Source organism: Chionomys nivalis, chromosome 20 (genome assembly GCF_950005125.1).
Source record: "Chionomys nivalis chromosome 20, mChiNiv1.1, whole genome shotgun sequence".
NCBI classification, from domain to species: Eukaryota; Metazoa; Chordata; class Mammalia; order Rodentia; family Cricetidae; genus Chionomys; species Chionomys nivalis.
The window spans coordinates 32,433,548-32,446,907 of NC_080105.1; the positions used below are offsets into that span (position 1 = coordinate 32,433,548).

The 13,360-nt window shown below is 44.4% G+C and overlaps 1 protein-coding gene across 8 annotated transcripts in view; it reads right to left on the minus strand.

The window, feature by feature from the left end:
* Nucleotides 1–13,360, minus strand: part of Fat1 (FAT atypical cadherin 1) — a 114,887-nt gene that overhangs the window by 38,837 nt on the left and 62,690 nt on the right. For 6 of the 8 annotated variants that reach the window (XR_009055665.1, XM_057752093.1, XM_057752096.1 and 3 more), the window contains exons 4-8: nt 5,128–5,189; nt 3,863–4,192; nt 3,366–3,576; nt 1,800–1,868; nt 920–1,059 (exon numbers count right to left, since the gene is read on the minus strand). Coding sequence is in view for 7 of the 8 variants with exons in the window: in XM_057752093.1 (XP_057608076.1) it covers nt 920–1,059; nt 1,800–1,868; nt 3,366–3,576; nt 3,863–4,192; nt 5,128–5,189 (812 nt within the window). In the remaining variant the exon portion in view is untranslated. The remainder of the gene's footprint in view (nt 1–919; nt 1,060–1,799; nt 1,869–3,365; nt 3,577–3,862; nt 4,193–5,127; nt 5,190–13,360) is intronic. The other 2 variants (XM_057752097.1, XM_057752095.1) reach the window with 1 other exon arrangement.

A 13,360-nucleotide genomic window follows, 5' to 3' on the forward strand; every position in this document is an offset into this window, starting at 1 on the left:
GTGAATGCAACGAAATGACAGAGGGGATGACCTGTCTCATTAATGGTTTCAGAGAACATAATCTAAAGACAGAAAACTTCAGAAGCATCTCTGTCTCTAAGCTTCAGCTTCCTTAGGGATAGTTAAGTAACACACAAGCCTTTTAGCTTCGGGATTTGGATCCTGTTGCCACACTTTTGCTTCTAAAGAAACATGTGGTCTAATAAAATTGATAGAGGGAGAGAGGGAAGAAGGGAGGAAAGAAGGACAGGCAGACAGGCAGGATTCCTGCTAAAACCCACAATCACTAGTCATCCAGGAACATCACTTTGGACAGCCACTACTAAGCATCGAGAATTCACTTAAAAAACAGAATTCAATTAATTTACAGGGTTTTAACATTAAAGTTTGAAAACCAGACATCTAGCCAGCCACTGATGATCAGATAGGAACAAATAAAGGTGTAAAAGAATTGCTGGTCAAATCTCACTCACAAGATATTTTTATACAAACCTGGGTTTAGTTTGAATGAAAAAAAAACAGGAAGGAAAAAGAGGAAGAAGGAGGAACGAAGGGAACCAACCTGTCAGCAGTTTAAGCTTATTAAGAGCTTCAAGAAAATGATGTGCACAGCTCATCCTGTGGGAAAACTCCAGCACCACGGCTTGAAGTAAGCATCAGACTAAGCCTGTGAGGGGAAGCGCTAAGACTGAGCGATGGGGTCAAGTCTCCTCTTGACATTTTTATGGGACTGTTCAGCAGAAAGGCACAGAAGGCACAACCGCACTCAGGATCTGCGGCTTCTGTCCCCGAGTAAGGACTCCTGGTGTGTATGTGTGTAAACTACACCAACACACAACTAACCGCCCGCGCTGTCTGCGCATCCTGACGGCAGGGCGTTTTCTCAGTTCTGACAGAGGCACCGCCAGCATTCACTTACCTGGGTGAGGATGGTGGAGGTTCCGTCTGTCGCCTCCACTGTGAGGTTATAGCTGGATTTCTGCTCTGCATCAAGGGGTTTGGCAACAATGATCGTGCCGGAGCCCTTGTCGACATCAAAGTGACTGTCATAGTTGCCACCTAGTTGAAATTAGGACAAACAGAGGTGCTACAGCAAATCACACAATAAAGATCTGCCATGTGTTTTATAGCTTTCTGATACTCAATGGCCATGAAAACAGACGTTTAATAATACAATGATCAAAGTGACTCAAAGGACTAGCATTTCCAAACACAGGAAAGAATGGCTAGCTCTTCGGGGTGCTTTTACAGAACACTGGACCTTAATGTTAAGGAGGTCAAGAACCGAGAAGAAAGCAAGTCCACAGGCAAACAGCCCTGCTAACCCCACCTGTCAATTACTTTGGATTTTGCAGGCATTATAAAACTGCTTTTCAGAAGCAAGTTTACCCGTCCTATTTACCATCCAGATATCTACCCCCCAATTGCATTAGAAATAAAACTCTCTTCAAACACATGGAGGTTGAGACACTCACACAAATAGAAAAGAAATGGAATGAAAAAAAAATAATAAGGCTTAATGTCATACTTAAATTATAGGCTAAATCTACCCCCAAACAAAACAGACAGACAGGCAGACAGGCAGACGCACAGACACACAGAGTCATCTGTCTCAAACCTGAAACTGCTGATGCAGGGACAATTAAGAGTCAACATGTTTGTGACTGGGATGGGTGGCCATGCATATACTCTTATGAAAAAAAAAAAAAAACTGGGATGGGGGGGTCTGAACACAAAATCCATGCTTTGATTTTTTGATCTCATAATCATGTGGCAAATTATGTGATCTCAGCAGATACCTTCTGCTGTACAGTTCAGGTCACACGCCATCTGAAAGATGTAAAAGACGTCTCTAGCAAGCGTGTCTCCTGACACAGCCAAAGGAAGCAAGCAAGCGTGGAAAGCAAGCACAGAAGAAGAACAGTCAATCAAACGGGTCCCCAAGAGTAAGGAATTAAAAGCAAGTCTGATACGGTACAACAGAAGCTGGTTAATCTGGAAACGCGAGAGAAGTGAAGAGAAAGAAAACATCGTGATTACGGTTAGTGATGGCGGTCGTCATTCCCCCTCAAGAACAGCAGCCATGGCTGCAGAGAGAACATTTTACACACTGGGAGGCAAGAGGCAACCTGGCTACGAGGTGAAAGGAAGAAGCGGTTGCGTCCCAAGTGGAGATGGTGATCGCAAACAAACACACTTGATTCACGAAGCAGCCTTTTAATTAAAATCTTGTGGAGGGCCCATGGTGGTGGCGCACGCCTTTAATCCCTGCACTCAGGGGACCGAGGCAGGCTGATCTCTGAGTCTGAGGCTAGCGTGGTCTACAGAGGGAGTTCTAGGAAAGCCAGGGCTACACAGAGAAACCCCCTCTCAAAACCAAAAAGCAAAAATTGTGGTGAAAAGAAAAGGCCTAAGGCGAGGCATCAAAGCCCAGACCTATGATTGTGGCTACTCTGGAGGCTGAGGCAGAAAGGGTGACAAATTTGAAGCCACCCTGAGAAACTTAATAAAATCCTGTCTCAAAATTAAAAGGCAAAAACAAGGGTAGGTGCGTAGTGCAGTAGCAGAGAGCTTGTTTGGCAAGTTCAGGGCCTGCGTTTGTGTAAAAGGGGGTGGAAAAGGCAGGGGATCACATGCACTGTAAAGTTCTAATATAATCTTTTAAAAAGCAAATCGAATATTCTAAGTGTGAGTTCATCAAATAGCAAAAATGCTAACTTAAGCATGTGTATTTTTTAGGAGGGTGAAGCTTCCTGGAAAAAGATGTAAAAATACTAAGAAGCTACCGCAGTCGCTTTAAATTTCATATAATCACGAATAATAACATAGCATGTGTATTACATAGATATGGACCTGGTCCAACACATTTAGATTCCTGAAACTTCCTGTGTATGCCCCCCCCAAAGTAAGTTTTTGCAAAAATGTTAAATGACTAAATGGTTTTCGAATACCTATTTTATGTTTGTTCTTTTTAAGTTTGTATGTGTGTGGATGGTTTTCCACATGCATGCAGTGACTGTAGAGGCCGGAAGAGGGCATCAGAGCCCCTGGAACAGGAGTTATAGAGGGTTATAAGCTGCCATGAGGGCGCTGGAAATAAACTCTGGTCCCTAGGTGAGCAGCTGGTGCTCTATTGAGCCATCTTGACACACCCAAGAGTTCTTACTTTAAGTAATTTTAATGTACGTTGTAAGATTTTTCTTCTGCTGCTGCTGTCAAACCACTATAGTTTAAGAAAATTCTTTACCTATAGATCTTTCCCCATAGTAACATTCTCAAGTGAGGATGTTTCTCAAGTCAGAAAACCCTGTCAGGTTCTCAGTGCAACCCACGCAAGGCTAACAAGAGCTGTGAGCAATGCTTACCAATGATGTCAAACCACAGAGGTATGCCCGGAGGCTCAACTGAGAGCATCCCAATCATGTGAGCCACCGGGTCACTTTCCATCACAGTAAATGTAAAAACCGATTCTTCAAATGAGATCGGCTCCAGCGACGGCTTGGGTTTGGAGATCCACTCGATATGGAGTCTGGTGGTGGATGACTTCTGAGGGCGACCATTATCAACTACCTTAATCTAAAAAACAGGACCAGACGGGATGAAAACAGCAATCACAAGTTACATCTCCTAACCCAAGTCTAGACTCTTTGTCTATTTCAGGTACTCCAGACTTGTATCAGAATACAGCGTATGCTCGATGCTTGGTGACAAGAATAATTGCTGCATGGCCACAGTCACTGGAGTGGGAGTTGACAAAGAAAATCAACCCACACTTTCCAAACTCCGCCTGTCACTTTCTCAACAGAGAGAAAGAACTACACGGCTTATGTTCTCAGAAAGGCAAGAGAGGAATCCAACTCACTGAAAGAATATCGTATTCTCCAGCCGCAGAGAACTTTTTGGATGAAACCACTCCCGTTTTGGGTTCAATGGAAAACCTGTCATGCTCGTTCCCTTCCTCGATGCTGTAGGACAGCTCGGCATTGGGTCCCTCGTCCTTATCCGCAGCTATGACACGGTACAGGGGTTCTCGCTTGGCATTTCTTTCCCCGTCTGCTTTCTCTCGCTCCGGGAGCCTGATTTTATAGAACTTCTGCAGGAACTGGGGCTTGTTGTCATTTTCATCAAGGATTTTGACAATGACTCCTGCAGTGGTGGATCTGGGGGGCGTGCCGTTGTCTGTAACAGTAACCTGGGTTTCAAAAGTAAGGAAGCTTTTAGGAAGATAACAAGTGAAGCCATTCCTGAGGTGGGGTAGTGTTTGCAGAAAGAGCTACAGCTCATACGACACCAAGGTTCATCCCACTGCCTCTCAAGGTGAGCCAAACTCTCCTGGCTTTACGGCAAAGGGATGGGGACCTGGACAGTGGCGAGGACATAGCTGCCACTTCTCACACACACACAGTCAGCTCACAGATAACAAAAGCACCCGGACCCCAGGTCTGGCTCGCTCTGTTACACCCAATCTCCGATGGTCGCCTTTCTTGGCTGCCCCATTGGTCTCAGTGTTACCGTCTACCTGTCTCCTTCAAATCCTCCCACCCCGCCACCCTCATTCTGCTAACGACTGGCCCCCAGCCATCACGAAGTAAAGAAATAAGTGCAGAAACATCTTAAATTAACCAGAACATTTCAGAAGAGGCGATGTTTGTTTTCCCACCCATTTTTACTTTGGATATTTTTAGAAAATGTCTTTAGGTGATACACAAAGCTGAGTGTAAAATTGCATGGCTAATGCAATGATTTAAGACTAAAACCATCTGGAAATAAACAAAACACAGTTTTAATGGTTCAACTGGATCTCTAAATATGAACATGTCTTAAAGGCATATCTGAGGAAAAAGAAATCTATGGGATGTACAGAGAAAAATACCACTTCCGTAAACAAAAATGAGATTCAAATGATACTGGTTGCCAATGCCCTTGTAAATGTGCGAGAGAACTGCCATGGAATAACGCACGAAATTCAGAAAGGTTCTTATGGCAGAGTTTGTTTATTCTGAGGATGCTTGAGGTGTGTGATATTCATTATTAAATATTAGCAGCTATGAAGGCCAGAAGCCAGTGCTCTTGGGGTGCCTAGGAGGTGAATGCTTCAGAAGTAATTAGAAATAAAGGAAGACTTACCTCGAGTATATGTTCATCCTGCTGTTCCCGGTCCAGCTTCCTCGACGTGGTTGTGATGAGACCTGCAAAAAGGTGCAAGTTTATTGATCTGAACAAAACGCCGTCAGTTACACCATACCTGGCTGTTCTATTTATTAACCACGGGAATTCGTTACATCTTCTTACAACGAGTAAAGCCTCCTGTAAAACTGCTATCAGCAGAGACAGGTGCATCGGAGTGGGATTGTGGTGAGAACGAGACCTGGGAGACTAGGTAAAGTCTTCTCCCAGGTGGGTGCTGGGGCGGTCCTCCTCCTTCCCAGCACTGCCAGGAGAATAGCTCAAGGAACTCAGGAACGAGCCTTACGGCTGTGGTTGTCCACCCAACCAAGCCGGTTGATTTTCCAGGATGGAACCAGGAAAGGCCCACAAGTCCCTACCACTTCCTAAGGAGCTACTGGCAGTTGATGGCTTCTGGGGAGGCAAGGAGAGCTTGTTAAGAGTATGGCCCTTTACGAGTAGACCGTGTTCCAGTGGGTGACCCCCGTACCCACACATAAGCCTATGCAGCATAATAGGCTTGGTGGAGTATTTTAAAAATCAAGTTGGGAGAAGGCAAAGGTTGATCTGGGGGGTTAGAAATGAGTGTGATCCAAACATATTATAGGAAATTCTCAAAGAGCTTATGAAAATGTCACATTAAGAAGAAAACCAACTTTCCTTAATAACTGATTTTCTCCTATAACTACGATCACAGAAGCAATTAAAGACTATTTAAAATGTTTCTCTAAATTTTTAAATATAAGATGTGTATTTTAATTAATTCAATGCTTTTGGTTCTTATATCTACTCGGCTATCTTCCACATGATGTGATACAACAGTACTGTCGTTTCGACAAGAGAGAAGCCTATGTTATAGTTAGACACTGAGCTTTTCCCCAGACTACAGCTACAGACGACCGGGGCTCAAGGAAGATGAGCAGTTCCCTAAGTAACAACAGGACTGCACTGCCCAATGTGGCACGAAGTTTCCCTTTCAGTGGCAGAGACCTGTTAATCCTGTTTCCATGAGAGGTTTACCACCACCACCACCACCACCACCTCCGAACTGTGGATTCCAAACAGTAAAAAAAAAAAAAAAAAAAAAAAGAAATCATTTTTATATTGTCCCACCTAATTTTCCTAATGTTCCTACCAAATCGTCGACCACTGTGTACGATGGCACAGGAAACGGTGTGGCATGCTCACAAGACAAACTGCCCTTTATACTTCATTTATATCAAACAGCTAATGAGGGATTTAACCATCTGTATTACCAATTCATATGGAAGCAGGCTACCTGGCACCCCTTTACAGGTTTAAAATTACCTGCACATCTTCCAGGCATCCAGCCAAAAACCTCCCATCTCCCCACTCCCTTGCCCCATTCACATCCCCTACACAGGGCACAGAGGTTCCATTTAAGTGAACAGAAAGGCCTACTCCAATGTACTCTGACGGTCCCTCATTTTAAACTCCCCTGGAATCAACTGTTAGGTTCTCTGGGGCGCCAAAGCACTGATCCCAATGTAGACTACAACCCCCCAACAAGGTCCTGAGAGAAACTCTGCGTGTGTGCTTTACAGTTTTGCAGACAGCACGTGTGATAATTCCAATGAAGTCTTCCTGGAGGCACAGCGCTCCCACCCCACCGGGAGAATTCCATCAAAGCTGTCCTGAGCTTCCTCCCAGGAGCCTTCACCAGGAGAGGCCATGCCTGTGCATCTGACATCACGGCATGAGGACGCCAATTTGAGAGGAGCAAGGAGTATTTAACTACAGACTTTTCCTACAAAATGAACTTGAAATAAAATTCCTTAATGCAGCCGAGAACTAGGAGCCTCTGAGGTGTGCTCCACTTTACCAACCCAAAGGAGGGTCAGCACCCTGGACTCTGGCTCCTGGCCTGCACACTTACTCTATGTATATACTCATCTTCTTCATCATTCTGATTTAAAAGCCTCCTTCCTGCTGAGTCCCGCCTGACCCCCTCCCCACACGACAAACCCCTGCTTCAAACCTGAAGGTTACCGGGTGACCAGCCTTATAGTCAATAACTGAGTGGCGTTAAATGGCATAAGAAACAGCATTATAGATTCCTTTCCTTCAAAAAATTTATGTGTATGCCGCGTTCTCCCCTCCCGAATTCCAGAAAGACACAGGCGTTAATAGAAACGACACAATGCTCAAGGTCAGGTGTCTGGGCAAAAAGGAAGCTGCTTTCTCCAAGGTCACCAGTAACTCATTAACGAGGTCACAGTTAGAATTTAGTTCTTGTGCGTCCCAGATGAGGGGTTTGGCTTCAAGCATGCAACTTACTATGTTGTGGCATTTCAATTCTTAATAAAGTCTTAATTACGACTTCCTCAGAACTTAAGGGAGAGAAGTGGCCATGATTATTCCCTATTCATTTAAGTAGGTCCGAAAAAAGGAAGACAGAAAACATGCACAAGCAAGCGTTTCTTTTTGTAACTCTGTATTTTTTTTTTCTGCCAGTACCCTGAAGCTAAAAATAGAAGGAAAAGGAAAAAAAAAAACCCAGGACAAAGACTAGAAATTTTCCTTCCCTGATTACTTTCTCTATACAGGCTGGAAGAAGAGGTTAATTTCCTACCTTCTCACTAGTTACTAGTTAGCTACAAATCTACTTCACAAAGGTCTGTGAAACTGAAGACCACCCCCAAACCTTACAGAAAGTAATGAACATTATTTAAAACTCACTTGTAGTCTTTCATATTACTTCCAAAATTTAGAAAGTTAAGACAGGCTGTCTGACGCACTATAATGTGTCGGTATTCGTCAATTTAAAAATCTTTACCTCGGGACATCAGGCAACAAAAGGTCTTCAAGAGGCAGCCAGCACACACACAGTGCCTAGTGAAGGCTGACCAGATGAAGATGGGGTTGCAGCTCTGTGCTTATTTAACTTCTTTGTCCTGTCCACTCAGAACCCAGATGTACTACCAAAGAGTCCTGTCTCCGAGAAACGGGTAGAAACGAGAACTTGACAAGTAAGTGGTGTGCATGCAGAAAACACTCGCCGAGAAGGCTGATGTCCGAGAGCATCAGAGTTTGGTTGGATTGCCAATTGCAGGTTGTACTCTTCCCCTTCTTTTTCATAGCCAAGCACCTGACTAAGCAGGGCCACCCAATACCAACCAGTCGCAAGCCAGCTAACATCTTGTCATCTCTGTATAAACGATCAGCCAAGTCTGTACAAGGCCAGAAACGCCAACAGAATCCTGATCTAAATTAAGACTTTTTTTTTTTTAATCCACACAGGTTTAGGATAGCTGATATAGCAAGTGACTACCATAATTAATGGCGATAGGGCTTACTAAAAGCTCAGAGACTAGGCTTTGATCTTCAAATACATTACCTACTGGATAATCTCAATCTCTCTCTCTCTCTCTCTCTCTCTCTCTCTCTCTCTCTCTCTGATTCCAAAGATTCCTTTTTCCCGCCAAAGACTAATTCTTATTCAAAAATTATGCGGCACATTGGCAGTTTAGGAACTGAAGCCATCAGTGTCTAAAGTCTACATTAAAGTAGGAAACTTCTGGAAAGACGGCTCGGTGGGTAAAGCGACTTCTCTAGAAGCATGAAGACCTGAGTTCATCTTGCCAAAACTCACCCAACAGGTGGCAACAGGTGGCAAAGCGGTGCACACTTGTAATTTCTGTCCTGGAGAAGCAGAGGCAGGCAGATCCCAGGGACTTGCTAGCCAGCCAGCCTAGCAAACACTGTGAGCCCTAGGCTCAGTGAAAGACCACACCTCAAAAAATAGAGTAGAAAGTAAGAAGACAGTGGGGGGGGGGGGGACTCAACATCCACCTCTAGATTCCGCATGGGCCTGCACACCTGTGACAGACAGACAGACAGACAGACAGACACACACACACACACAGAGAGAAGGGGATATCTTGAAGAAACAAAGAATGAAGAAAATAAGGAAGCTAGTTTGAACAATAACAACAGCATCACAGACACAACACAGGGGAGCAGGCAGAAGAAAAGCCCTGATTTCTGACTAGGACTAAGGCCCAACTGCAATGAAGAGCTGAGCGCTCATGACGTAATCGCAAAACTATAGGACAAGGTCCTGCGTGTGTGCAGCCCCTGCTTGTCCATGCTTGGCAGAAACTTCACTTTCAATCATTTTCCTATTGTTGTACTTTGAGACTAAAGCCAGGAAGACCAAGGAGTGGGGCGGGCATCCACCTAAATGACAGCTACTACCCCAAACCATGACTTTATTTTCCTTTCTACTTCTTCAACATCTCTCTTTTTTTTTTTTTCCTTTCCCAATAATATATGAGCTGCTGTGGCCTCTGTCTTTCAAACGCACCGTTCAAAGCAGTTTCCCTTAGCTTGAAAGCCTCTCAAATTTGCACTGTCTGATGCAGCAGCCCTCAGACACACACAGCCACTGAGCAACACGAATGTGGCGAGGCTAACTGGAGAAGTGGGTTTGCAGACTGGATTTAAAGAACTCAAAAAGCCACCGACCATTCCGGCTCCTTTAAATGGTCTCTCATTTCAAAGTACCAAAATGCCAAAGTGAATCTACAAAACTTAAAAAACGTTTGTGGTTGAGACTCTAAAGCTACAACTGAATAGTACATACATCTATTACCAAAATCCAAATCCTATAAACATCTGTCTCACAAATGCCAAGTTCCCAATATTTCGGTATGGAGGCTACCAGTCGGCCACGGCCCAGTCCTCGGATCCCTAGCCTGCGCTCATTTCACAGGACCCCGCTGGAGATGAAGAATCCTAGTATACCACTGTTACGTTATAGTTTTGTCTAATATCCCAAAATCAGTTCTTTGTGTTCAACCCCAACTTCTGAATATTAACTAGTACCAGCATCATCTTTTCGCATTGGATGGCTTCTTTCTAACAGTTTAAAGCTGACAAATTCAGCTCCTAAGCGGTAGTCATGCTGTTCTGATCAGCAGCTCAAATACCCACTGCTTCTGCCTGCATTATTTTCAATGTGTTTGCCAGAATGGCTTCCCTAACTATGCTCTCTGAGAGACACACAAAGCACCTGTCCTGAAAGGGGAGGCAGATCAGGGAGGCCTGAAGGATTTGTCTCGGAGCTAATGAACGTGTCAATGACGTCAGAATGTTAGTGCTGGGTCTTCAGGTGCAAGCGCCCTTTCATGCTTACTTTTTCTTCACAGGAGGCAAGCTGGAGAATGACCAGAAGAGAGGACCTTTTCATCAACAGCTATCAAAGATCCTTCCCTTGTGCCTATATGCCAGTTACACTTACTTAGGGGTCCAGCAAAGCTGCTATCATGGCGTCCCAGCTGTTTTTGAACATTACGAAGGTGCCCTAAGGGAAGTGCAGTCGGACTACTGGAACACTGAACCAAGGTTTTGCTAAAGCTACAGACTTCTTAGGGAGGCTCCTTCCAATGAGGACAACTCCAGGCAACTTAGCAGAATCCACACCAAGCAAGTCAAGACTGAGTGACCTCCAGATGACCTGGCCTTCAGTCACTGCTGAGGCCTAGACCCTTGGCTGGTTGCTATGCCTAGTAACAGCTATGCTCGATTAGGCCCAAACCAGAAAGAACACCCCTCCTAGTGACTCAACAAAATGCTCGCACACAAGGCAAGGCCCTGTGACTGGTCCCTAACTGCAGGCAACTGACAGGCTGAACTAGTCGAAACAGTGCAGTGACAGGTGGAGGTGGAGTTACAAACTAACCCATGGTACACCATGCTTCTTTTCTAACTACATAAGCAGGCTGTCTGTAGTTGTCTGGGCTCAACATTAGGCCCCAATAAAGAGCTGTCTTAAGCCTTCTGGTCTTACTATGGGTAGAGAAAGCTGCACTTTTTGTTAGTGGTGGTGGGAGCTGGTTTTGTTTTGTCTTGTTGGGGGTGGGGGACTAGGTATCACTAGCCTAGGTTGGCCAGGGCCTTGTTGAGCCTCTTGCCTCAGCCTCCAGAATATTGGCACTACAGGTGTGAACCACCATAACTGGCTTCCTTTTTAGCACAATAACTGGGTGCTTCCTCTGGCTCCAAGCTAAGCATGCTAAGAATCTGAAACATGAAGGAAAATCAAAACAATCAGCCTAAGATACATCAATAGGTGGGCTGGGCAAACGTACAGCGGTTGAGCAACTGTCAGACAAAGAGAGCTGCAATAACAAAACGGCAAATGTCAGTATGAGCCTCCGGCAGAAATGCGATGTGCAGGCATGAAATGCGGAGAGAAATGTTAGCGAGCCAATGCTGTCAAGAGAAAGGAGAGAACTGGCCGAGGCAGAGGCTGGGAGGGGTTAAGAAGAGAGAGTTTCACTTCTTACATTAATACAATTCTTTATGGTGTAGTTTTTTTTAAGGAATATTTTTCCTTGAAGAAACTTTAGTCTTAAAAATACCTTAAGGCTGGAAGCAAAAGATATAAGAGAACAATTTACTGGGTAAAATTAATTTTAGATTGAAAAGTTTCAAAGGAAGTATTTTTAAAGCCTCAACTATGTGGCCATTGATAAAACATAAGCCAAACTTTTATACATGGTGGCAACTTTTGTATGGGAGACAACATCCTCTGGTTAGCTGAACCAACTCAACATGAAGTGCATTACCTTGTAAAACAGCCTCTCACTGCACAAACCAATTCACCTAGAATCCAAAGCACTATATAAATGTCTGCCTCACAGCATACTTTTCTTTATTTTGGGTAAATGCCTTCTACAGTGAGCTGAATGGCAAGCCCCAGACAAAAGGTGCATCTACCCTGGAACATGGCAATGTGGCCTCTGTTGAACCAAGGTCTCTGAAGCTGAGACTAAGATCCTCAGGTGACAAGAAGTTAACTTTGAAAAGGCTCTAAATTCAACCAGCCGAGGGGCACAACGAAGGTCCTGCAGTCAGAGACAATTCTAAGCAACACGCCAGAACTAGAGAATGATTTCAGAGGGAGAACAGCCTGCAGGAAGCTATCTTCAGAGGGAGAACAGCCTGCAGGAAGCTATCTTCAGACTTCATCCAGTCTACAGAGCGAGTTCCAGGACAACCAAGGCTACACAGAGAAACCCTGTCTCGAAAAACCAAAAAATAAAAAAGTAAAAAGTGATCTGCTATTTTTTCAGTAACACTAACAAAAGACAATTATAAATATTTCTTTAATGCCTATGAAACAGAAGGTCTTGCTTATAAAACTGCTGTAACTAAGGATCAAGATAGAATCTACAAATTCTTCTGTTCTCAAGAGCTCACTTGATAAGCAACACAAAGTGCACAATGAGATCAATCAAGGCATCATCTCCAAAACTAACCAGCTGACAATATCCCCTCTCGTCAGAAAATGTACACTTACTCTCCCTGCGCTCACAAAGCCATCCTTTCTAGTTCAGACTTCTCTCTGCTCCTCTCATACACTGATACCCATTTTTTACTTTGAAGATAATGTCAATCATTAGAATAAAAGAGCACTTAAAGGCAGTGTTTTAGACAGAACCTTATACATCCCAAACCCTGGGCTGCTAAGCAGGTTTCCTGTCTCGGTGGTATAATGCTGAAATACACTGAGCATTACTTGTGCTGAAAGGACCACAGAAAGTACAGTTGCAGGGAAGATAATGAGGGAAAAATCATTATGTTTTAGGATGACATATTAAAGCAGATGTGTTGTGAGACATCCTCCAAACAGTGACGACAAAACACCGAGCAACACATGGCTGTGCAAGCACCTTCTCTAAGAACATTTTAGCCTGCGTATCTGTTCCAAGCAGCCGATAAAATAAAAATGGCTCAAGAACGAGGCCATTTGTAGCAGCTGTGAAGATCGCAGAAGACGGGTGAAAGACAGACAAGCCACGGATGCTAAAGAGGGCACATGAAAAGCGGAACCATTCCAACCGGCTGGGTTTTTAAACCCTTTACCAGTGAACTGGAAAGCAGGGATTGAGTAACATTCCCACACTCAGTGTTGTGCTTGGTTCTGTCATGGATACAATAACTGGATACAGAAAGGTCCTGGCCCTTAAGGACTTGCGCCAGGAACAGAACAGGCAAGATCAGAACCAACAATGGAAAGTCAGAGTCCTTGCTCAGCTCAGACCAATGGGGACGCAGGACAGCACCTCTTCCAACTTCCTGTGCTAGAGACCCTGAGCAAATGCTCAACTCTCCCGATAGCTGTCACTCAGCATCCACTCCCATAGAGCTTCCGACTGGGAGCCCG